The following is a 26450-nucleotide window of genomic DNA, read 5'->3' as shown; positions in this document are numbered from 1 at the left end:
AGGGTGTAAGAATTTAGAAAATTGAACATCTCTTGTTCACTTTGCATCACTTTGTTATTTGTATGTCTCACTGTTGACTCCACCATTTCTGACACTATACTATATACACACACTATTCCTGGTTTATGCCACTTGATTTTTAAGTACAATTAAAACTGTTTGTAACTGGCTTTATAAAGCAGTTCTGTTGTGTAGAGACAGCTGCAGCTGTAATAATAATTCAGGATGTGGAATCACCTCGATACACGGTAATATTTATATTGTTTTTGATGTCCTTAATGAAGTAACTCACTATCCCGAGTCTGGCTGAGATGGAATTAAACTTCTTCATGGCAGCCCATATGGTGCTATGTTTTGCATTTGTGACTAAAGTAGCATTAATAACACTGTTTCGGCTATTGCTGACCAGTGCTTACATGGCCTCAAGGCTTTGTTTGTTTCTCATGCTGCCCCCTGCAGTAAGTAGGCTGGGGGTGGATAATAAGTTGTGAGGGGACACTGCCAAGTCAGTTGTCCTAAACCAACCAGAAGCATATGCTGTATTGGCATGCTCAACAAAAACGACAAAAAAATAGTTTATAAGGGTTCAGTTGTCTTCTAAAGTAGCTGTTGCTCAGAAACAGACTGGGCACTGGTTGCCTGTTTGAGGTGGTAAGAGTTTTTACCTGTGTACTGCACAGTACACAGGTAAAAACTCTTTTTTTTTTCATGTTTCAGTTATCTGTATCTTGACCAACAAGCTTCCCAAGTTTTCACACTTTTCCAATTTCCTCTCATCTTGTTTTGTGGAGGGAAATGACTGAATGATGGCGTGGGTCTTAATTTCTGCCCGGCAACAACCTATTACACTAACATACCGAGAGAATAAGAAGTCTATTCAAAAAATTTGTCAATTTAACTGAAGTCTGATTCAGAAACTGTGCATAAAGTAGTGAAATTGCTGTGGATGACCTCTTAAAAAAATCTAAATGGCAAAAGTTGGTATAAATTGTGGCAAGCAAGACTGAAGTAAAGGCTGCACAGTTCCCACTAATTTTTCGTTAAAACCCACTGATTGCTTTGGCTTTAAAGGCACTGTGATGTCTGCTATTTTGTTTGTTTTGTTTTACTACATTAAAATATCTTCAGTCCTATCTAAACTCTTACACTCAATGGAAGTGTGAGGCATATCAATGTGTTACCTTTTTTTGCTGTCTAATCCATCAAACAAATTTCCAGAGTATCAAATCAGTATCACACATCACACTAGTACATACCTCCAGTTTTATTGTTTCTGTTCTGTTATGTGACAGACTTGATGTAAAAATCCGTTACGGTTCAGTGTGCAAGTTAGTACTGTTTTTATTGACTTCTTCTGATATTTAGTGCTATTTCTAGTTTGTTTACAAATCTCTTTTACAGGTCACAACATTTCCAAGTGCCCGATTTTTTTTTTTTTTGTAATTGTTTTTCTGTCCTTACTTTAAATTCATACTTGGAAAAATGAAATGCACTATTACTTTCGTTAAAGGTTGCTTATCAGACTCACATCAGGATCAAGACCAGTTAGTGCCAGCTGACTGGCACAGTACTAACAAAAAATCAGGAAGTTTGTATTGGTATAAACCTTCTTGGGAAGAAACTTTTTTTTTTTGTTCTCACAATGAGTATGTTGCTCAAAGAGAGCCACTGACACAGATTAGGGACTGAGTTTCCCGTTTTCCTGAATGTTTATGTCCAGTTGTCTTCAGGTGCTGACTACTGCAGAGTGAAACAGCACACGCTTGCTGCAAATATCTTGTAGGTTCTCAAGTGACAAACCCAATTGAAATCTCTTGTTCTGTTGTGTATGCGTAGCATTAAGTATTTATGGCTTTACTGTTACTTCTGATTTAGATATTTTGATTCATAATTTCCTCCTTACTCTTATATGTATTTTTAGCATTTTCTGAAATGATGTCCTGTTTATTTTATAGGTGATCAAGCTAGAAACTTTTTTTTTCAGTCTGGGTTACCTCAGCCGGTGTTAGCACAGATATGGTAAGTATATGCAGTGGGGGAACATTGTAGTTGTCAGTGTGAAGCTAATTAGTACAGACTTGGACACTAATAATATTCTATGTACTGGCATTTAAAATCACCCGTTTTGTCGTGTGTGCTTCCTGAAGTCTACAGTGCAAATATGCTTTCTAGTATAATTTAGCATGAGTTTTTAAGTTACTTTTTCAGCTATTGGAAGTAGCCATCCTACAAATGGCGTTTCTGAAGTTAGTGATTTGGAAACTTCATTTCAAACCACTAAATGCTTTCTGCTCTGTTAAAACTTCACTAACAGAATTAGTAAGCATAGTAAGTAGTAGTAAAAATATTTATTACTGGACAACCTATGTAACACCAACAAAATTTGTTACTAAATTAAGATTGGCAGTAGACTATTTCTGTTATAGTTAGAAATACAGTTTGAAATCTTGACATTTTTACTATTTCTTGGTGAACTTAAATACCTTAAAATGTGCATTGCTGTGTATTACGCATCACACACATTTCTACAATCTCCCAGTTCTTCGTGCTGGAGAATTTCCTCTCCAAATTACATGAACCTTCTGGATTCAGGAATGCTAACTTACATAGGCTGTTCATTATAATTTTCATTAGTTGTGTTACTGCAGGAACTTTATTGATTGGAAAAAGCTACAAGAGCAACTTTTGGCAAGTGTGTTAACTTTTTCTCTGATGTTATCTGTTGAAAAGAGAGAGTGGTTTTTTGCACTTACAAAAACTTTTTGTTGTAATAAGGGCTTCTAAAAGCAGAATCCTACACAGAATGGAGAAGGAATGTTATTTTCATTCAAGAAAAACATTTGCTTTGGAAATATGCATGCCTTAAAGAAGGGCTGAGTTTACATGGGTTTTAAATAAATAGTTTACTTTGGTTTAGAATTACTTTTGTCTTACAAATATCAAATCTGATCTGGTTACCTTAGTTGCAGGGAGACTCAGTGGAAGTTCAGATGTCCCTGTGGAACTTCTCTTGCCTCTTAATTAAAAAGCAAAAGAAGTTTTGTCTTAAACAAAAAAGCCTTTCTCCAAAATCATTCCATAGGCATGAGCTTTAAATAGGTGTTAACAAAACTAAACAGTTGTAAATAGTCTGACTTAAAAATCTCTTCCTCTCTGAATTATTCAGTTTTTCAGTCTCTTGAGAGGGAGAGAATCATTCCACTAGTTCTGTAGTTGTCATAGAGACAAGACCTGAACTTGCACAATTTTTAAATAAAGCTGAACTAAAACTTATTCATGCTGCCTTTGTAAGTCATACAAAACAATGTAGATATCTCTCCTTTTCACCATTTCTTCTTTTTTTCAATTATCTCTGAATTAAGAGAAGTAATTACCCAAGTGAAAATCTAGATCACTTGTATGCATTCTCAGTTGGAATTAGAGTAACCAAGTAAGACAGTGTTTTCATAGTGGGTATAAAAATAAGAATCCTTAAAAAAAAAAAAAAAAAGTAAAGAAAAATAAAAAGAGAAAAAGAAAAAATAAAAAGAAAAGAAAATCCTTATTTTCCCACCACTTGAATTATTTAACTCTTTTGATGAATCGGTGAATGCTTGTAACCTCCCATGTGTTGGCCCCTCACTACAAGAAAGACATTGAGGCCCTGGAACGTGTCCAGAGAAGGGCAACAAAACTGGTGAGGGGTCTGGAGCACAAGTCTTATGAGGAGCGGCTGAAGGAGCTGGGAATGTTCAGTCTGAAGAAGAGGAGGCTCAGGGGAGACCTCATTGCACTCTACAACTTCCTGAAGGGAGGTTGTGGTGCAAAAGGGTCTGGCCTCTTCTCCCAGGCAAATAGTAGGACCCGAGGAAATGGCAAGAAGTTATACCAGAGGAGGTTTAGGTTGGATATTAGGAGAAACTTTTTCTCTCAGAGGGTGGTCAGGCACTGGAATGGCTGCCCAGGGAGGTGGTGGAGTCGCCATCCCTGGCAGTGTTCAAGAGGTGCCTGGATGATGAGCTACGAGAGATGGTTTAGTAGCTTGTGGCACTGATAGGAATGGGAGGGTGGTTGGACTAGATGATCTTGCAGGTTGTTTCCAACCTTGTGATTCTGTGATTCTGTGATTCTGTGTTAATACTGTCCCACAGAAACAATAGCAGTCAGACTGTTTAGTGACACGAAGTCCATTTCAGTCGCCAAAGGATGTCACAGTGTGTTCCAGACCACACTGAAAAATGTGGATCGTTGTTTGCTTTAACTCCCAGAGTTAAGACTTGGAAGTGGCACACTTGCTTTGTGAATCTAGAAGTTAATAGCAGTATCCTAAGGCTACTGTTCTGAATTTGAGCAACTTATACAAATCTTCAAATTACTTTTCTGATCCTAGAAATGTGGAATTGTATGCATATTGAGTGTTGCAAGCATTTTCTTATTTTTAATGATTGTAATTACTTGAATACAGCTTATTACATCAATAACAGATGCAGACAAGAGCGTAGTATTTGTTTTGTAAAGGAATCTTATCTATCTGTGTGGCAGATAATAGAATCGTATCTATGTGTAAATAAGCCTATGCTAATAGAAAGTTTTGTCTGTTTTGTTGGCTGTGGAAGTTCCTATATAGAAAAACACAACTGGGAAAGCAATTGTGGAGGGGATTGGCCTAATGAGTGACTGGCCAGCTTTCTGCAGAAAAAGCAAGCCCTCTGTGAATTTCCAAACATATTATCTCTTGAGAGAGAGTTTTGTTTTAGTGAGCAGTGTAATGACAGTAGCTATCTTATGTTTTAATTTTAAATAAAACTGCCATTTTTCTATCATGGAAAAACACTTCAAGAAACACCAGCTAGCTGAAGCATCAGTTAAATGTCTTCTTCAGGGGCTGCTTTGAGGATATTCTGCAGTTGGTGGAACTGCTTTCTGAGATGCACCTCCAAAGAGTGTATCTTCTTTTAATTTTAATCTGGGTCCTCAGTATAGCAAATTAATGGAATTATTATGGTCTGTCAAGTATGGTTCTATTCTGTCCTTTATAAACTTTGTAGTATGCCAAGCTGGCAATGTACTAAGAAGCTTCTAAGTAAGTTTTGAATCAAGAGCGCAATGGCTTGAAAGATAGCTGTTTTTAAGTAGGTTATAATCTGGCTTTCTTCTAACGCTCTCCTGAGTGGTGGCCTTTAAAAGCATTTTCTGTGTAGCCTGTCTCTCTTGAATTAAATGGGAAGGAAAATAATCAATGCCAGCTGCTTTCATCCATTTGGAGTTATTTGTTTTATTTGGGACAAACTAAAGCTACTGGTTGACGCTACTTTTCCCAGACATAGGCTTCTTTCACAAGTTCACAACTTAATTTCATGGAGATAGATATTTTGTAGCCTAATAATAAGCACATTTGAAAGAAAAAAAAAATGAGTGCGCGCTTAGTTTCTGCCTTTTATAGATGCAGAAATAATCAAGTTGTTTCTGCGTTCTGCAGAACAGAAGAGAAAAAAGCAGGGAGAGATCTGTAGGGAAAGAATCTGATCAGCACCTGAAATCAAGCATGGTGATGAAGCCCGCTGTAATTTTTATCACAGGCATGTATATGAAATGCAATCAATATTTAGTCAATGTTTAATCCATTTACCGCTCTCCACAGGTTTCCGGTCAGACGTTAAGTGAAACAAATTTAAGGGCATTACATTCTTCCAGATTTCATTATAAGCAGAGCAGTGTAATTAGGTAGTGTTTACTGTCAGCCACTTGCTGCCTTGAAGGTGATGTTTATTCAAAAGTAGCACTGTAATCTAACGGTAGGACAACTAGATTCAGTCATTAGAAATGGAACTTTGTCCTGTGTGTTCACTAAAGATTTTGCCAGAAAAAAGCAGATTTTGTTAACAAGCTGTAAAAACTGGTATAAATTTTGTAGCATATACTTTATTTTTTTTTCCCACTGAAATTCATAGTCTTCAATTAACTAACAAAGTCATTGATGCAGAGTAAGTGAGCTGAACCAGCAGTAAGACTGGTGCATGTTAAAGTTTCTTAATACTGGTCAGTTAATGTTTTCTCACGTTGAATGCAAGGGCTTACGTGTTCTTACAATAGGTAGTGTCTGTAGAATTGAGGTTGCTTACAGTAGAACTTATTACTCTTATGCATTTTCATGGCCTTGTATTTCACCATGCCTTTGCTTCAGTGATGAAAGGCCTTCACTTGTATAAATCAGTTTTTGATTTGTTTGCATGTTTGTAGAAGGCACTTAAGTGGAAAAAATAAGAAGATTATAAATAAATCTTTGCTTAAATGCAGAGATGTAAGGAGCATTGAAACTATTAGTTTGAGTTGTCAGTGCTAGTTGGTCCCAGTGGAGCTGGCTGACTCCTCCATGTGTTGAGGAAGGTGTCTCCTTTGGGAGGACTACTGGTTAATTGGAGTGCAGTCAAAAATCTGCTAGAATAAGTTTCTCCAGACTCTTTTCTCTGACACTGTATGAACATCTGCGTGTCTCCTACCTATATAAACCTGTTTTTGTTCTCCCTTTTCCACTAGGCATCTGACAGGAAAATGACTAAGCAATCACTGAACTAAGCTTTCATTAAAAAAACACACATTTTCCCTACTGATATTTTTGTGTTTTCTTTAGTTGCCTTCAGAAATGTGTGGTGTCTGCTTGTAAGCATCAATTAAATGAAACTAATTATCTTCTCCTAGCTTCCATTGTTTTTTTAACACTATATTTTCTAATGAAGTTATTTTACCCTGTTTGTTTACTGTATGTTGGTTTAATTTCTAATACAAAACCCACAGAAGAGAGCACCTCAGAAAATAAATTTAGCAATTAAGTTTCTGACATTCCCACTCTCCATGTAACTTTTTTCTTCTTCACCTGTGAATATTTCAGGCTTGTAAGATTTGCGGTATATTTTTCTCCCAAGTGAGACTTTTAGAAATCTGACATCACTGTTCATAGGTGGTAACGAATGTATATGAACTTCTTTGGGTCTGAAAAGAAAAATGTATGTGAGGAAGCAAATTAAAATATCCTGAGAAATCCTGTTCGTTATAAGCCCGAGTGATGGACACATCTATTATTTACTATTACTGCAGTCTAACCTTGCCACTCCTAGGAAAGAGGCTTCCTCTGCCTTCACTAGGGTTCTCTCACTCATTTCTGCAAGTTTCATGAAAACGAAAGTATTACATTTCTGTTTTACTTTAGCCAGCCCATTGCTTCAGGTGGTACCAATACTTTATTTGCTCTTTGTGGAGGAGTGGTCAGATGCTGAAACTTCAGAGCATGGTGCTCTGCAAGGAACAGATACTCATTCCAAAGCTGTACATCTCTTGGTCCAGTTTTGCCATGCTAGTTTTGTCTTTTCCTTTTGCTGGTTGGACTACTAGACATGAAGTCTGACTACTACAATAAGCTATTTTTAACTGAATATTAGTGAAATGAATCACATACTAAGCTGTGAAACTTGAATCCAAATTGCATTATGCTGTGTGGATCCCAGAACCAATTTTGACTACAAATTTGGGCTTTCAAAAGCTAAGTGGAATTAAAGCAAAGTTTGAAGTTACTGTAAAGCAGACAGCTTTGATATGTAAATTAAACTTCACTGTGATACAGAGCTTCAGAAGACAACATTTAGATATTCACACAGCCAAAACTTGTTCTTGAATGGAATGTATGTATTCGTTCAGTATTTTAGAGGGAGTGGTGTAACGCACACTTCTCTTTGTAACTTTAAGTCCTATAATCTCTTTCAGTTCACTCTTAAGACTTTCATCTTTAAATAATGCTGGCAGATTCTTGGTAGTTTTACTTTATTTTACTCCACTATGGTCAGAAGGTTGCTACAATGGTGAAAATGTCTTGAAAGTATTAGTTTATCTGGTTTTCACAAAGTGCTACTGGCGCTCTAAACCAGGGTAAACACTTGAGATGTGTGGTTGATCTGCTGAAATCCTAGGTTTCTTTTCTTTTTGACATGGACTGGGAGGGTTTTGATTACTTCAAATGCTATGCCACTGTGTTTACCAGACTACCTACTTGTTTAAATATCAATTATAAATAACTGTCAGTTTATTGCAGTACTGTTTTAATAACTTTTGACATACATGTATGAAAACTTTTGTTGATGGAGATTTGATCTAGAAATAAAAATCTTTGTTTAGCTAAGCCACCCAGGTCCTTTGCATCCATGACTTGTAAATGTATGTGTGAACTTAAAATGTGTACTTCATTCTTCAAATAAGTGCAAAAAATTAGCATAATTTGAAAATTTAAGCTTACATCTGATTACATCATTAATATGCATTTACTGTGTTTTCTTGGTGTTTTTTTTTTTTTTGTTTGCAACTGCAAGAGCTCACATTCTTCCTTCTTCTCCCCCTCCCCTCACTCCCATTCCATGCTGAGCTCTGTTTTCTTAACCATGGAATGAAAACACAAAACAGGACAGTTTAATTCGGACTGCGCTGAATGAAAGCCTACACAAGACCTAGTCTCTCTGTTTTATCTTTTGTACTATCTTTTATGTGGAAAACTGTTTGTACACATAATGGTGTTTAGTAAAATGCACAAATTCAAAGAACGTTTTGTTGTAAGTTTAGCTGAAGTACTAATTTGCAGACTCAGTCATATGATTGTCTGTGGTTCTGTTTGTAGTGCCATTTAGTTTTGTGTGATTTTGAAAAGTTTTTGTACAGCTACATTAATCCTTTCTCTCCATTTGCTTTGTTGTAATTCCTCCAGGAGTTCAAAAGTGACTTTAAAACTACTCAGTAATCAATCCAAGAATGAAATCAAGAAGCTCTTGGTTTAAACAATGTCTTGTTTGATAACTGTTTTTACCCTGGCATGATTATTTTTGAGTGAATTTTAATTAGTCTTGAATATACAGGTCTGTGTGTGTGCATGATTTATAGCTGAACCTCTGAATCTGCTGCCATTCGTCGTAGCCATGGTACATGGGGTGAGGCACGGGGGGGCTGTTGGCAGAAGAGAAACAGAATGTGTGTGTGTGCCCGTGTATGTAGAGCTAGGACCTTCCTCCAGCTGATTGCTCGCTGTATCTGCACACAGTGGATGCACGCCTGGGGCCAGAGAGGCCGCAGTGGTGGCAAAAGGATTGTGGATGGCATGGCCATCTCATTCCACCTGAAGGATTGGCATTGGATCTTGAGCCAGGAAAAGGAGCCACGCTCCCTCTGTCTGCTGACTGGTGCCAGCTGTTCCTCATGTTTTATACCTTGATATTTTGCCATAATTAGAGGTTCTTTATCTTTGTGATTCAGTCATTGCTGTGACTGTAGTTGATGGATACCTGAGAATTACTAGCATTAAGAAATGATTATTTTTGAGTGAATTTTAATTAGCCTTGAATATACAGGTCTGTGTGTGCATGATTCTAGGTCAGTCCCGAAGATCATAATTTAAGAATCTAACTGTGAAAACTGTGTATTTTATAGGGCTTTAGCTGACATGAACAATGATGGAAGGATGGATCAGCTGGAGTTTTCAATAGCTATGAAACTTATCAAATTAAAACTGCAAGGCTATCAACTCCCATCTGCGCTGCCTCCTGTCATGAAGCAGCCACCTATTGCTCTATCTGGTGCACCAGGGTTTGGTAAGCTCTTTGTTGTCTATCTAGTTAGCTTGTATTGTAGCAACCTAACTATAATTTGATTTTCATTTTGCAGTGTCTGAAACAACAATGCTTGGACTCAAAAACAAATGCTTTCACTTGCATGCACATGCTGAAAGAAAAATGTCAGTGAACTTTGAACACCCAACTATGCTGTATAAAATAAGTTGAGGTCATGTTTGCTTCAGGTCTTTGACCGCTCCCTGTATGTTCCAAATGGAACTACCTGAAAGGAGGTGGCAGTGAGAAGATGTTAATCTCTTTTCTCAGGTGACAAGTGATATCACAAGAGAAAATAATCGTAAGTTTTATCAGGGGAGGCTTAGACTGGATGTCAGAAAGAATTTCTTTCTAAAGAGGATGGTCAAACACTGGAACAGGGTGCCCAGGAGTCCCCATCTCTGGTTGTATTCTAGAAACTATGGATGTGGCACTAAGGGATGTGGTTTAGAGATGGGATTTTGTAGGTTCAGCTGAGGGTTGGACTTGATGGTCTTGAAGGTCTTTTCCAATCACAGAAGTGATTCTGCAATTCTATGTTGAAAATATCTAAATGAAGCTGAACCTCATGTTTTATACCTTGATATTTTGCCATAATTAGAGGTTCTTTATCTTTGTGATTCAGTCATTGCTGTGACTGTAGTTGAAGGATGCCTGAGAATTACCAGCATTAAGAAAAGTCCTATTTGCTAAGTTATCACTTCCATAATTTCACAGTTTTGATTACTGACTAAGAAATAAGTGAAATTGAACAAAACAAATGCTGCTCTAAGTAAGAAAAGGTATAATAAAATCAGCTCTCCAAGAAATCCAGCAAAATCCATGATTTTCTTTTTTGTTATTTACTATAAACTCAGCTGCTTGCGTGCATCCTCATTCTTCCCATTGGCATGACTGGACCTCCTTAACCTCCTTGTTATCCATACAGCTGTGCTTCCACCTAAAATACCTCATTACTGTGCTTTATCTGATTAGCTTTGCAGTGTTTCATCTTCACAATAGTCTGCAAGCAGTTATCCCAGAGCTTGTTCCTTTCTGCTGTGGCTAAACGTGAACTTTGGGTTCATTATTCACTGCAACCTGACAGTATTACTCTTCCTTTAGTTCAAGGCAAACAGTTGTTTTCTTCAGCAAATGCTAATTAATTTCTTTTTGTCAGTGTTACATTCAGTGTGATCTTAAATGCTTACATTATGAAATGGTATTTTGTTCCCTCTACATTGTTTTATGTTCCCCTGCCATGCTAATGGTGCAGCGGATTGTAAGAGTGTGTGAAAGTTTCCATTTCAATTCACTGTTTAATCCTGTGTTTACTTCCTGGAGTGCAGGCTGACATTAAATTTTTATACCACGTTGGGAGTCTCCAAATTAGAAAAAAAATGTCTCCTTTTCTCCCCCATAGGTATTGGGGGCATTGCCAGCATGCCATCTCTTACAACTGTTGCCCCAGTGCCAATGGCATCTATTCCAGTAGTAGGAATGTCTCCGCCATTAGTATCTTCTGTTCCTGCAGCAGCAGTGCCTCCCCTGGCTAATGGAGCTCCTGCTGTTATACAGCCTCTGCCTGCTTTTGCTCATCCTGGTATGCTACATACTGAACCTCTGTGTACAATCTTGCTTTTAACAAATCGTTTTGCCATTTTCTTTAAATCCAGGGGAATACATACATGAAATTAGCCATTCTAACTTACTTTAAAGAATGATTTGGGTTAAGGACTGTAATTTGATTTAGCCCAATGTAATTGTTTAGCAGACATGTATGAAAGTTAAAACAAGGCATGTGGGACATGGAGTGCTGTAGCAGTCAGTCACATTGAGCAATGGTGTGATAAATCAAGTTTGCCTGTAAGCTGTTGACTAGAAATTGGACCTCTGCTCCCTATTTATAACTGAAGTACTGCTGTTTCTTGGTATTATTTTAAAGTAGTGAAATACATATAAGTTCTATCATTAATTCTAATACAATTTGTTAACGGGAGTGTATACATAAAAATACAAATGTGAGAAAACACGAGAAAAGCACCTATGCGTTTTCACTATTCTGTTAGACACTGTTTATTTCTCTTAGTATTTTTAAAGTCACACTATCAAAAGAACCATAATGCTTTTTTTTGGCATTAGGAACTAAAGGAATGTCATTGAAATTACACACTTTAAAAAGCTTGTACTAAATAGGGGTGATGCCTTATTTTACAGCCACATTGCCAAAGAGTTCTTCCTTTAGTAGATCTGGTCCAGGATCACAGCTGAACACAAAACTGCAAAAGGCACAATCGTTTGACGTGGCTAGGTAAGTTGATGTAGAGTGGATGGATGTGTGTCTTTTTCCTCATAGTTAGAAGAACTGTTTCTCTTTAACAAAACTATTCTCTGAAAAAAATACGTGTAGAAATTGATTCCCATTGAGATACTACTTCAGGATTTTGTAGCATGCTGTGGTTTTTCAAAGAATGTTGCGTGAGTACTGAGCCGTTAAAATGTAATAAGCTGTTACAGTAAGTGTTGATACTATTTGCAAGCTCTTGAAAACTTAGTTTTTAGCAAAGCATTTGATTCTGTAAGCATACTTTGCACTGTTCACTACTGCACTCCTCATTTTAGCATGGAAAAATAAGTAAAATTCTTTAAAATTAGCAAGTGTAGGATTGCTTTTTAAAAGAAATATATTCAATATGTCTTATATTTTAAATGAACGTCATTATTTGTTATATGTACTCAAAAGCTTCTCGTTAAAAATCACCTGAAGAACTTTAAATGTATTTCAAGGCCTAGAAGAAAGTATGGTTAGGCAAAATATGTTGTCATCTGTAGAAAGTGTATCTAATAACGTGGAATTTCTTCAGTTTCTTCAGAAGAGTTAAGATGGTAATTTTGCCAAAATATTTATTATTGGAAGAGTTAAATCCATTAAATTGGAATTAGAAGTTGAAGAGGTGGCTTTTTTCTAGCTGCAATTTAGTTTTGATTTGGAGAATGGTGAATTTCAAGATTCTTCTTATGGTGCTTTTATTAGCCTACCATCAGTAAACTCTTGGCATATGTGGGATTTGGCATATGTAAGACCACTCTTTTGTCCTTCAGCATTTCTTTTACTACCATTGGAGTATCCATGAAGGAAAGTTTGGGTTTTTAACAGTACAGTAACATTACATCACAGATCGAGTTACATGCATGCATAAAACAAAAGTAGACGTACTGTGTGTAGAAACTCCACATCTAGCAAAGCTGGTGAGAGAGGAATTCACATGGATAAATGTATATATTTTTTATATGAAGTTTCAATTTTTATTTTCATTATTTAAGAAAAAAAAGCAGCTTCTTTTTGTTTTGCTCTCAGGAAAGAGAATATTAAAACTTCTGGAGGAGTAGAAATAGAGCTATTAGCATTTTGGGCTCTTGTCATGTGAAAATAGGATATGAAGTCAATTAGTAGCTTGTTCACGTAATCCTCAGCTCAATTTTGAAAGGTCTTACTCGTTGGACCAGGGGAAAGGGATTCAGTGGGTTTGCTTTAATTTTTCTTTGTAATTTGGTATGCTTTCAGACATAATATAATCTGCTTTTTTTGTGTTTTTTTTAACTTCAACAAAAAAGGGGAAAGTTTTAATGTGCCTAAAAACAGAAAAACTACACGCGTTGGTTTGCAGTAGGAAGACTTGTCAGCCTTCAAGCATGGGAAATTATAGCTACAAATAACAGCACTCAGCCTACTTAGAATTAGAAATATTGCATTTGTATGTTGAGTTCTGTAAAGAAAAAATCTGATTGTTTTAAAGTGTATTTCTTTCACACTTTTTAATGTTTTTAGTAGATTGCACATTTGTTTTCCTTAATCAGCTTATGTATTATTTGACTAAGACAAGCAGTTAAAGACAGGGTAAAATGAGATATTACTTCCACTGACTGTGGTAAAGCATTTCCTATCATATGTTTCAGTAAAATTTTTTAGCTCCTCTAAACTGTTGAGGTCACTGAACTTCTCTTCTAGTAAAGAAAAAAAGTAAAGATCTTAGGCCTGTCATTTATCTTTTCTAAAAAACATCTAAGCCACTGAGTCATGACAGTTTTCAAACAAGAAGTCAAAACTTTTGTAGTTTCAGGAATAGAAAGGGATGTTTGTGAAAACAAGCAGTACAGGCATGAAACTTGACCTCTTTGCAGCACTTCATCCTCTTGTATTTGTCACTTCATGCAATTAAATGTAATAAAGTATTTTTTCTCTCTTCCCTATCCATTTTCTCATTCCAGTGTGCCTCCTGTGGCAGAGTGGGCAGTACCTCAGTCATCAAGACTGAAATACAGACAGTTGTTCAATAGCCACGATAAAACAATGAGTGGACACTTAACAGGTATTGAAACAGTTAATGTTGTCTCCTTTTTTGGAGACAATTGTAACAGCATGCTAAATGCTGTTCAGATAGTAAAGAAACTTTCATCTCTATGTTATTACCAGCAATATTTTTCAGCTAAAATTCTCCAGCTGCTCAACGGTGCTTGGGAGCAAGTGCTCATTATAGTTGGGATCCTTTTTTTCTTTCTTTCCTGAATTTTCTGTAAAAATAAGTTGGCACTGGGAAATAAAGATATAGTGGGCTTTGTGAAAACTTCTGCAGCCATTTCCAATGTTTGATGTATCTGCTGATAGGGGTTCCTACCCAGTTTCAGAAGTAAAATTGAACGATGCACTGACTTAGATTTACTAGTTCTGTGAACATCTTTTGTGGCAAAGAGGTGTTTGGTTGTTGTTGTTGGTTTTTCTTGTTTGTTTTTTTTTTTTTTTTTTTTTTTTTTTTTTTTTTTTTTTTTTTTTTTTGTTTTTTTGTTTTTTTTTGTCTGACTGAGTGTTATGAAGGAAGTGTTATGCATTTTTAAATACTTTCTTATTGAGGGACGTGGGAGTAGTAGTATGTGTAAGCCTGTTCATGCTGGTAACATCACTTTGGTATTAGCTGTTCAAATCTAACTTCTGCTTGTGCATTAACTTCTTGGTAAAACAAGAAAAGGAGAAAATTGCCTATTTGTTTATTAACCCTTGTTTTATTTTGTTAGGTCCGCAAGCAAGAACTATTCTTATGCAGTCAAGTTTACCCCAGGCTCAGCTGGCTACGATATGGTAAAGATAAATCTAACAATTTCTACCGAACTGGAAATTGTACTTAAACCTCTGTCCTCTCCTGTATTGTTTTCCCTCATTTTCAAACTCTCTCTATCATTATATTCTTCTCTTTTTAGTATGTAACTTTATAAAACAAAACCTGCGCTGCTTTGCCTATGTTAGATTATTCCTCCTAACCAAAAAAGAGTATTTTGCACTATTCATACAGATGCTTAGTATGTTGGATTTCAGTTATGGGGACTCCAGGTAGAGCAAATGCTTAGATTCCTATCTTATACATCCTCAGCCATATGTGGTACAGCACCAGTGAAAGTTACAGATTTGCACAGCTAGTACAAAAGAAAGCTTAACCTAGAACCATACTTTTTTGGAGGCTTCTCTGCCTTTTATGTGAGTTTCTAGGGCCTTATTTGCAAAGATGCGGGATTACTTATCATTGTGGATGTTAGGAGGGTTTGTTTTGGATTCTCTTTTCCTTTCAAGTTCTCATTTGCCAAATTTGTTGTGGTTTTACTATCACATGGATTAGTCTCTTTTTGCCTTCGCACTTTGGAAGTCTGCTCTATGTAATGTGTAATGTTTCTACTTTATTAATTAGTAGCACTTGATTTATGGTTATCTGTGGTGATTTCTCAAATAACTTTCATACTGATTTTAACTTCCAGTTTCCCTCTACAAGTTGTTTCTAGTTGATCTCTTTAATTGTCAGTCTTTCCTCAAAAAACACTGTCAACAAAATAATCCATCTGACTTCTGTTGTGTGAGGATGTCAACTCTGTTGTAACTGTAATGTAATGTCATAGTACTGTAGCTTTCTTTTCTAAGCACTGATGTTTTCGTTATATCTTTAAAAAGCACCCTCTTCTTTGTTTCCTAACAAGGCTACTATGAGGAAAAAATAGCAACCCAATCATTCCTGTTAGCCAGAAAGTTCTGTGCTTGTTGCCAGTGCTTGAGTTGGTTGCATGGGGAATCCAGAAGTTCTAAACATATTATAGCAGTAATTTTTGACATTCAAAATTGCCTGGTCTATTGAGATAAGGAATAGACTTTACAGCTTTTTCTAGCCTATGTATTGCTGTCTTTCCTGAATTTATTCTGTCACCAAAGCCACTGTTACTGCTCCCTGGGGCAAGAGTTTTCAGTCAGTATTGAGGTTGGCTTCAATTTGTTTTGGGAGTTGATTTGCTGTCTCATAGGCACACAAGGTAAAGTACTGATGTGCAGAATGCAGCTGTTCTGAAGCTGCTGTTTCAGTTTTGGGGGGGACAAGGATGTGGACTCAAACTGTTAGCGTATCAAATTTATATCCTTACATGCTAAATTTTCATTCTGTTATCTTGTTCCTGTGCCCCAGTCTGATTACCACTAATAAGCATAGATCAGATGAGGCTATGATAACTTTCCAAATTTGAATTCCATAACGAAAGTCCTGTACCTTAAGACATTAAAAAAATATATCAATTGCTCACCTTAGATTTTTCATGGCATCATTGGGGATTTTCCTGTTCTGGTTAGAGTCACAGGCATGACGGAGAAAAAAGAAGCTGATGTTTAGACTGTTAAATTTTGTCAAAAATCTTCATATGAAGGTGGTGTTGGAGATTTCATGAATCTGTTGAAGCACTGGATTTAGGCCATCCATTTTTTCTTGCGTGTGCGTAATGATAAAATGTTTTTGTGCTTTTCAAGGTTACAGTGTTAATGGTTTTGATTTTAATGCAGATATGCTCTCAGATATGCAAGGTGAGAGTCTTCATGGAAGATGTAAAACAGACCAAAAATTCTACCAAACGTCTGAACCTTCATTTTTTGAATTATACTGCGCAGTGGATATTCGCAAGGTGTCCAAGAATACCCCATTGATTAACATTACCTACATAGCTTATAGTACTGGCAGCATTCAAATAAAGTGGAAGTCGTGACTGTATGGATAGTTCCAGGGAATATATACAAGAGAAATGTGGAAAATTGTGATGCATTTGGATTTCACTTTTCATTTGTTAAAAAAACAACAAAATAGTGTGAAAAAATAATGGAAAAAAATGAATTAATTTGGAACTGAATATTCAAAGTTGTACTTTTTAACAGTGATTTTATATCTTTAATAATTTATTTATAGTGTATCTTTCCTTTAAAAAGGAATCTTTCAGATATTGATCAAGATGGAAAGCTTACGGCTGAAGAGTTTATTCTGGCTATGCACTTAATTGATGTAGCTATGTCTGGTCAGCCACTGCCACCTGTACTGCCTCCAGAGTATATTCCACCTTCATTTAGGTAACTAATTATAATTCTGGAATGTTGTTCACCAATTTTTGTTTCATGTGGGAAAGCTGTCCTGTGAGTGTGAAAAGCAAGATACTGGAAAATAGCCCTTCTTGGTTTTGTGCTGCATAGATGGCAGACAATGCCTTCTCATTGGGAAATGCTTGTCTACCTTTTTTTTTTTAATTTTTTATTTTGTGTTTATTAGAAGTGCTGGATAGTGGGGAAAAAGCCCTGTCACAAAAATATCCTTGTGAGAGTACAGTTTTTGTCAGTGTTTTGCTGACTCAGCCTGGCAACATGGACTTAAAGGTTTTTAGTTAAACCTTATACTTCTGTATGTGTTAGAATGTTTTAGAAGTTAAAATGTGCCCTAAATTTTCACTGTAGCAAATTCTTTTTTATTATTATTATTTTTTAAAGTTTTATTTGTGAATAGTAATGCTGAATCAGTACTTCTCTTTCTCTATTTCAATTTTTTTTGGTGGAGAAACGGGTGGGAAGACAAGTTGCAGAAATGGAAGGAAATGTTTACATGTAGTCACAGCTTCATGCTCTTAAAGTATAGTCTTGAAGATGATAATTTTTTGTTTGTTCTGTGTTGTGTCTTGCTTTCAGTTTGACTATAGTAAGCTTTTTCTGTCTTTGCAACTTTCATTATAGTTAAATTCACTATTTCCCCAGCTTCAGACTGGTCATAAGTAAAAGATCTTAGAGAGAGTTAAATGCATCTGTAGGCTACTTGATGCTTAGATCACCAGTGTGTGCTGTTGGTACTCTGAACAGTGCTGTTATCATAATGACAACTGCAGAGTAAAATACTTCAGGCAATGAGAATTAAATGTCACTAACCATTACATCATTGCATTTAATTTATGATTCCATCATTAAATAATCAGTAAATTTGATAGGTGTAGGTTCTTTTAAGCAACTTGGAATTATCCTTTTGTTGACAGAAGAGTACGCTCTGGTAGTGGCGTATCTGCTGTAAGTTCAGTATCTGTAGACCAAAGGTTACCAGAAGAACCAGCATTAGAAGAAGAACAGCAGCAACTGGAAAAGAAATTACCAGGTGAGCAAGCATAAATAGAGATGTGTTGTGTGCTGTTATTAGAGAACATCAGGTTATAAGCTCTGAAGTTACAATCATGTTTTAAGAAATATTTTCTTTTCATATCAGTTTGTCAGAGGCATAACCAACACAATATTTCTTGGTTCAGCTGATTCCTGAATCATTTGTTCCTAACAGTGGAGAAAGGAACGGCTTTCAGGCTGCTTACCTTAGGTACTTTCAATAGGGGAAGCACTTTTGCAGCCCTCTTATAGGACTGCGATTAAAACTTTACTACCTCAGTTTTCTGTCTTATATGCAGTATAATTTGATGTATATAGAGAGGGGCTTTCACTTCTGTCTGTGTAACAAAATGCTTCCTTTATATAAGCTTTAGCAGCTCTGTTTAAAAAATAAAAGAGGGAAGCATAAAGTCTCAATGATGCTAAATGGAAAGAAACTTTTTTATACTTCTGGTCATCCCCTCTTGTTCTTTTTACACTTTTTGCTCTATTCAATTCTAAGATGACCAGAATCTCAAAGAGTTGAATATGTAGCAACATGGTAGATTTATACAGTGCCAAGATAATGCTTTTCTGTTTTGTTCTAAACACAGCTCTCTATTAGACTTGAGAGGCAGCTCTTTCCTGCATTGATTCTTCCATGTGGTTATCTTTTTTAGTCATGCTTACTTAGCCTCTGCTACTTTGCCCTGCTTGAGATTAAACTGACTGGTCATTATACTGTCTTTTCTTGAAGACTGGTGCTCTGTTTTTCATCATCTAGTCTTACTGCACTGATATTGATTAAAGGAAGGCTTGCATAGCACATCTAGTATCACTCAGTCACAGAATGGGTGAGGTTGGAAGGGACCTCTGTAGATCATCTGGTCCAAGACCCTGTTCAAGCAAGGCCACCTTTAGTAGTTCCTGAATTTTGTTTAGTCTTTGAACTATGAATTAACATTCTCTGGGCTTGGTGACCTGTTAATATTTTGGAGTTTATTTTTGTTCTAAAGCCATTTATTTGCAGTTCGAGAACTACGTAGAGTGCATAAATCTTTCACTATATTTGATGTATAGATTTTCTGCTGCAAAGATCACTCACATAGTGAATGATTTCTTGCTTCTTAATTGGTTTTACTAAATCTAACTGGTTGGGGTTGTTTTTTTTATTAAGACTTTTGGAAGAGTTTTTATTACTAGTTTTATAAACTTTTAGAAGCTATCCCTTCAGCACTGTAACATAAACCAACAGCTATTGATTTCATTTTATTAGTTCTTCTGTTTTGATACTTTGTTGTCTTGATTTTGTTGAGTAACCGTACTAGTCTGTAGACTGTAAGAGGGCAGTCCTCTTAGAGCTTGGTGTTTCATCCTGTTGGTATATGATTTCTTTGAGCTTTTTTCTTAAACAGTGCCTATGCTGATGACAAGCATTTTGCTCTTCTATCCATTTCTTTTAAATGATTTCTTTGACAGTTTCTTTTTTCCCCCTTTTTCCTTTCCTTCTAAAGCAATGGTGTTTATAATCCCATTCTGTATCTTATTGGTCTGTATCTTAATATCCTTTGAATCTAGTGGCTAATTTGAAATAAATAAATTTTCTCAGAGTCAAAACATTAAAATGTTTGAATTTCTTCTTCTGTGAAAATTGGTTATAGGTATTAGGAAAGAGGCTCAAACTTAAGAAAAGACAAGAATTCAACTGGTTGAGCAGACGTTGGGCCAACATGTCAAGCAGTTGGCACGTTCACACTTTGGAGTGAACATGAACTACCTCTTGATTCAGCTTGCATGTCAATAGTTGAGCACGAGGGAAGAGAAATATAGAGTACAAAGTATGGGAATGGGACATAGAGGGTAAGAAAAGAAACAGGAGGTGATGTGGAGGGAATAATTTGGAGGAACCATGAGAGGGGGGTCCAGGGCATGTAATAGAGAAAGGATAACCCCTGATATTGCAGAAGAATGTGAGGGAACTTGTGCTGGAACTGATGGCATTGTTTTAGGACAGTAAATGATGAGGATGTGTATGAGCAGGGTTCTAGTCTTTGTGAGACTTCTACTCAACAAATTAATTAATCAAGCCATTTCTTTTCCTGACAGTAATGAGTTTATGAGAATATCAAGTTTAAATACATTCTGATCATTTGCATAACAGCTTTTAAATAACATATTTGTCTGAATTCTTTGCCTTTCTTGTAGTAAAAGAAGGGCTGGTTCTTGTGCTGTTACTATTGTCAGTGTATAGAGGAACTTCAGATCATATGTCTGCACTGAAAAACGGGGGCTAAAATTCACTCTAATTACCTCAGGTTGTGGGTTTAAAGGGAACTACGATATAAAAGGTAATGATAGAACCTAGGATTGCCTATAGAGCTGTACTATCAGTAGTTGAATGCTGTTCCTAGTATTGTTGGAAGATTATTTCGCTTTGATTCAGCATACGTTGGATTTTTTTTCAAGACCAAAAAAAAAAGTTTAATTCTCCTTTGCCCCATGTTTCCACAAATTAAAGTTACATTTGAAGATAAAAAACGTGAGAACTTTGAACGTGGCAATCTAGAACTTGAAAAACGGAGGCAGGCTCTCCTGGAACAGCAACGGAAAGAGCAAGAGCGTCTAGCACAGCTGGAGCGGGCAGAGCAAGAACGGAAGGAACGTGAGCGACAAGAGCAAGAGCGGAAAAGGCAACTGGAGCTAGAGAAACAGCTGGAAAAACAACGGGAATTGGAACGGCAGAGAGAAGAGGAGAGGAGGAAAGAAATAGAAAGAAGAGAGGTAACTGGATGAAAGGAAGGTGGCTATGTACTGAGATCTGTATTTGTTTAGAACAGAATAGAATGTGTACACTAAATATTTTACCATCTTTATTTTTAGTAAGCAAACATTTAAACAATTAACTTATATTTTGGGGTTTTTGAAGGGAAGAAAAGAGTTTGGCGATTTCTTTCTTAATTTTTCACGTGAAGTGAAGATGAGATCTTTAGATCTAGGACAGTGTGTGCCTAGTTTCTGATTTCTTTCAAAATAATACTAGTCCTTCTCTTTACTGTAAAGAGATGTTTGAATTAATGATGAAAGATTTCTTGGCATTGGTGACATTCATGATTTTCCTGTGTTGAGGCTATTTTTTTAAAGAAAACACATACTGGTTAACTTAACAAATCTGTTACATTCTCACATTGCCAATCAGTGCAGTGCAGTAGCATTTGTCTGTTCTTTGCAAAGACAGAGAATGCCTTATGTTAGAGAGAGATTTGATGCTATTTTGAAGAGTTTTTGAAATCTTAATGTGAAACAACTTACTAAATCAGAAAACTAGGTCTTGAACGATATTGTGTTAATTCACGTATCTTGTATCATATATCTGTACAAGTGAGGCACCAGTAGTTTCAAGCAAGCGTTTAAATGATTGAACAATTTATATGCTTAAATAGAGGTACATAGTTATTCCATAACTTAGCAGCATGTTTGTATTAACGTCTTAATCACTCATTAGAATATGAATATCAGTGATTAGAATATTTTCTCAAAATAGATTTTTTGTATCTTTTTGGTTTGATTAAATGCTGAAGGCTGCAAAACGGGAACTTGAGAGGCAGAGGCAACTTGAATGGGAACGTAATCGTCGGCAAGAACTGCTAAATCAAAGAAACAGAGAACAAGAGGACATAGTTGTTCTGAAGGCAAAGAAGAAAACTTTAGAATTTGAGCTGGAAGCTCTAGTAAGTGGTGTTGCAAAATAAATGCACAAACGTGTTAATGTCTGTGTTATAGTCCTATTTATTTTCTATAATTTCAACATTAAGTGTGGAATAGAAGTGCTTTTTAGATCCTGATTTCCATGAGAAGCATTCTGGTAAAACAAAGAGGTCTTTTTCCTTTTATCTAAAGAATGATAAAAAAAATCAGTTGGAAGGAAAGCTTCAGGATATAAGATGTCGGCTGTCTACCCAAAGACAAGAAATTGAAAGTACAAATAAATCTAGAGAACTGAGAATTGCAGAAATCACCCATTTGCAGCAGCAGCTACAGGTAAGGAAATTTTTCTAATTTTGTTCTTATTCTTGCACTTTGCCCTCATTAACTACATCAACAAAACAAAACTTGGCACAAAATATGATGTATTGTTTCTTCTATATGAGCAATTATTATAGATGGTTATTTTTAAAGTTTCTGTTTTGTTCTCCAGACATTTAGGAATTGCTTCCTACACTTGAAGGTATATCTGTGATTACAGCTTTGTCCTCATGGAATCCTTTCATATGGAATAGTAAATAAAAGGGTTTAGGGATGAGACGAATCGAATCTTGTGATGTACTCTTATTGTAGTGACTTCTGCTTCTGTGCCAAAAGGGATGACCTTTTAAAGTGACTTGATGATACTTTTGTTATTATAAAATTAAAAAAAAAAAAGTATCAAAACTTCATTTGCCGGTTAAGCCAGTCATTTCTTGGTCAAGTCCTTGCATTCTTCTTTCCTGCTTCTCTGTTTAAAATTCTGTCAGATATGAAGATAAGACTTTCTGGTTTTTTGTTTTGTTTTGTTTTGAGCATGAGTATTTTTTGGATTTTCTTCTTACTTTTTAAAACACCTCTCATTTCTATTTAGGTTTTGTGTGCATCATTACACCTGCCAACAGAAAGATGTCTTTCTTTTGGCAGCAGCTTGTTATAAAGTGTTGTTGAGGGATCGTTTTCTTACAGTATTTGTGTCCACTTGATACAAACAAGAAATGCTACAACAGGAAGCTTGTGACATTTAAGAGCTACCATAGTTAGCTTGAAATCGCATGCCTCCCTTTAACAAAATGTTCCTGTATTGCAAGCGAAAATGAAGTCAAACAGCGTTTGATGAAGTGTAGGAAATTATATCACTTTCAGCAGTACTGGCTCAGAGAAGCAAAAAGCTGGCTGTGCTTGATAAAATTCATGAAAAAGCACCCACTTACCTGGATAAGTTAAAGACTTAAGATCTTATGTGCACAGCCAATTTCTATGTGAAAGAAACCACCACTTGAATTTCCCTACCACTTAGATTCCAAAAAAATTTCTACAGAAATGATCTGAGATACAATAACTCATCATAGAAGAAGGTAAACAGCTACCTAGCAGTTGTCTTCTGAACCTAGGTAAATGCTATTTCAACAACTTGAATATATTTGACTTCCTACTTTCAAATGTAGTTTCTCTTAACTTGTTGGTTATTTTCCAACAGTTAGCCTCTGTATTCAGAAAGGGTAAGGCATCTCTTAGCTTTTGTCATTATATAACAAGGAGAAAACAATATGACAAAAAGTTGTCATTTGTTTAATAGAAAAGACCAATATGCTACAGTTGCTATAGGGTCCCATTGTAACAGGCTTCCTAAAAAAAATCATGAGAAAATACAACGTTGGTTATCAAGAACTTGGAATGAGCTTCCACAGATGAGTGTAATTAATAAAAGGTACAAATGAAAGAAAAAAATACATGAAATTGAACACTGTTAGGAAACAAGTAATGAGAGGATAGACCATCTGCAAGTAGATGTGGGTAAGTAACTTATTGAGTAATACTAGATTAATAAAAGGACAGTATTCTCTGTAGAATCTTCAACGGTGTTTATTTTTAGTTTTCTTGGCTGGTTGTAGGTGTGCTTTCCTTCTCTACTGCTTTTACACATCAATTTTAGCTTCATCTATATGAAAGAAAAAGTAAAGGACATCAGAAGGATTCTTCGCTTTCCTAATATTTAATTTATTCTACTTATGAACAGATCACAATGATAAAAAAGCAGATTGCTTTTTTTTTTTTTTTTGAGCATTTTGACACTACTCTGAAATTTACCTCTTGTTTTAGAATCACTATCTTTGTAGCGGCTTTTAGCTTTCTCTCGTTGCTGTTAGATGGTTTGTACTCAATAAGGGGTAGGGCACTTCTAACTATGCACTTTTTAAATTGCTTCATTCACAGTGACTGTGACAGCACTTCTGTAAGGAAAATTACATTTGACTCTCTTGGTGGTTGTTTTGTTGGATTTTTGGGTTTGAGTTTGAGGGCTTTTTTCTTTGTTTGTTTGTTTTATGTTGATAACAATAGCTACAGCTTTGTGGAACTCTTTTCTTAGCAGCTCATTGTTTTCTACCACTAGTATTTCAGTTAGTTTTGCTTGAGGGGTTCTGAAATTATGATTTCAGAAAGAAATGCTACTAGTTAGCAGAAAAGGTCAATTCTATCTGGGGAGAACCTAGAAGAATGGAAAGATTTTTCCTGAAATAGATGAGTTTCTCCAATATCCTTTACATTTTACTGTCTAATTTATAGAGGAAAGAGAAGAGCAGTATGTGACTTTTATAAAGGCTCCAGTAGATTAAAAGTTAATATTGTGAATTCTTTTTGTAAAATATTATATCTTTACTTGGAAGCATTATAATTTAATACATGTGACAGTTGGCATGAAAAGTGAGATAATTAAGAGAAGTAATTATTCTTTAACCTATTAATTAGTTTCAAGATGGATTTCATTAAAATTTTTGGAAGAAATTTTGTAACAGTTAATACAGCATGATGAAAATCTGTACTAGTTACGTGAATCTCTGGTATCTGGTAGAGTTATATTTGCAGGGGTGTTTAAACCAGATGCATACTGTCTGCAGGGCTTCCGCTAGTTTTTTGCAGAGGGTTTTTTTGCCTCCTTGATGAACAGTTCGGTTCCCAAGTAATATGACTTTTCTTTGAAGCACTGGGTGCAGAGTATGTGACAGAGACTTACAGTGCATTGTGATATCTCAGTTTCTCATTTACCCTCTTGCTCAGAGCATAGAGTCAGAAAAGAAAATTTTCCCTCATTGGATGTAAGATGACTTGTTTTTGATAGCTTTTTTTTTTTTTTTTTTTAACTTCTGCTGCTATATAGAAATTTCTTGTTGCATGAAACTACAGTGTTAGTGATGCCATTAATTTCTTCCATCTGTTTCCTCAGTAGAACTAATGGATACAGAAGACATTCTTGGACTAGATCACTGTTGCACTGTTGTCTGTGATAGCAGGAAACAACTTGATCCTCGTGGTCCCTTGACATTCTCTTTTCTTAGATACACTCAAAATTATTCTGGGTATTCAAATTACTGGCCTGGATTTCAGTACTAGTCTGCCCATTAAAAGCAAACACATTAAGTTTACATTCTGCTCTAAAATACTGTCCTATATTACTTTCTGCACTTGTAGAATGTAATTTCTCTGTAAATCCTGGATCAATTTGAGATTTGTTCTGCTATTTTTCTTAACTAAATGATTCCTTGATTGGAATGATAGAATTTTGATATCTTTGTATCTAGAGGACCAGTTTCCTTTCCTTTTTTCTATTGAAGTTAATCCCTCAGTACATATAGTTGATTAGAGGCCGTCTTTCTTCAGTAATACTATTTGAAAACTCAATTTCCGGTATAGCTGTGTGCAAGACTATATTTCTTTTAAAATTTTTCATCTCAAACTGTGACATGGAGCTTGCAGGTATTTCAGTGGGAAGGGAGTTTGGTGGAAGGGTGAAGCATAAATGCAGAGAACGGTATTTTGCATGTAGTTTTAAAACATGTCAGTGGTGATTTATTGGGAACAAGGCAGACCTCCTCAGACAGATGAGTTGGAAAATGCTGCATTATATATTGCTGTTCCTTTTTTGTTTCTAAATAAAGAAGACAGGCCCATGATAGAACTATCTGGCCTTCATTATATCCTTGAAGAGCTGAAAAGTGCTACAGACAATAGAGCTAAACAGTCAGACATGTGACTCCTGATAGTCAAATGCGTAGCTTATCTTAATTTTTAGACCTTATGAATTTATGGAGACCTCGACTGCTGTGCTGAGTGTGTCTTCTGAACGTAAGGAGATTACAGGTGTCTGTGGTTGTTGCATAATCATAAGATCTGAGCCAAACACTGGGGTCTTCAAGACTGCCATGAGTTAGGTGGGACAACTATAAAGTCGTGCCACTGTGTTCAAGCTTGTGTTCTTGTGGTGAGAAGTAGAAACTTTTCATGAGTTGCTATGTGACATTTGTTGTTAGGGTTGTATTATTTCATTCACAGTCCTTTGTGACAAATTGAAATTGTCAGATGTTCTTCAAATGCCTGCAGTTCAAGGTAGCTGCTGAAATGAACTACGTAGTTTGTGTGAGAGATGAGACATTGACAATTGAACAGCTTTGTACAATAAGCTGTTTTACATCATGCTTCTATAATTTGCTGTGATAACTTGAAGCTGGAGGTCAAGGCTTGATCCTCCAAAAAGAGCAAAGACAATATATAATCCACAAAAGGATGAATTTCTCAGAGTCTCCTATAATTTTGGTACAAAATCGTACAAATGTATGTTGAAATCTAGAGGCCTTAATCCTCTTTCACGAGTG

The 26450-nt window shown here is 36.0% G+C and overlaps 1 protein-coding gene across 6 annotated transcripts in view; it reads left to right on the top strand.

Moving 5' to 3' along the window:
• ITSN1 (intersectin 1) overlaps positions 1-26450 on the top strand; it is a 119304-nt gene that overhangs the window by 32124 nt on the left and 60730 nt on the right. For 5 of the 6 annotated variants that reach the window (XM_042868529.1, XM_042868526.1, XM_042868527.1 and 2 more), the window contains exons 4-14: positions 1956-2019; positions 9442-9602; positions 11023-11202; positions 11817-11910; positions 13869-13969; positions 14670-14733; positions 16879-17016; positions 17961-18076; positions 20576-20838; positions 21636-21785; positions 21955-22095. In XM_042868529.1, coding sequence (XP_042724463.1) covers positions 1956-2019; positions 9442-9602; positions 11023-11202; positions 11817-11910; positions 13869-13969; positions 14670-14733; positions 16879-17016; positions 17961-18076; positions 20576-20838; positions 21636-21785; positions 21955-22095 — 1472 coding nt within the window. The remainder of the gene's footprint in view (positions 1-1955; positions 2020-9441; positions 9603-11022; positions 11203-11816; positions 11911-13868; positions 13970-14669; positions 14734-16878; positions 17017-17960; positions 18077-20575; positions 20839-21635; positions 21786-21954; positions 22096-26450) is intronic. The other variant, XM_042868530.1, reaches the window with a different exon arrangement.

This window comes from Lagopus leucura, unplaced genomic scaffold, assembly GCF_019238085.1.
Source record: "Lagopus leucura isolate 7727_CA_CO unplaced genomic scaffold, USGS_WTPT01 Super-Scaffold_100001, whole genome shotgun sequence".
Classification (NCBI taxonomy): domain Eukaryota; kingdom Metazoa; phylum Chordata; class Aves; order Galliformes; family Phasianidae; genus Lagopus; species Lagopus leucura.
Note: the sequence above shows the minus strand (reverse complement) of the source record. Positions and strands in the feature narration are given on the sequence as shown.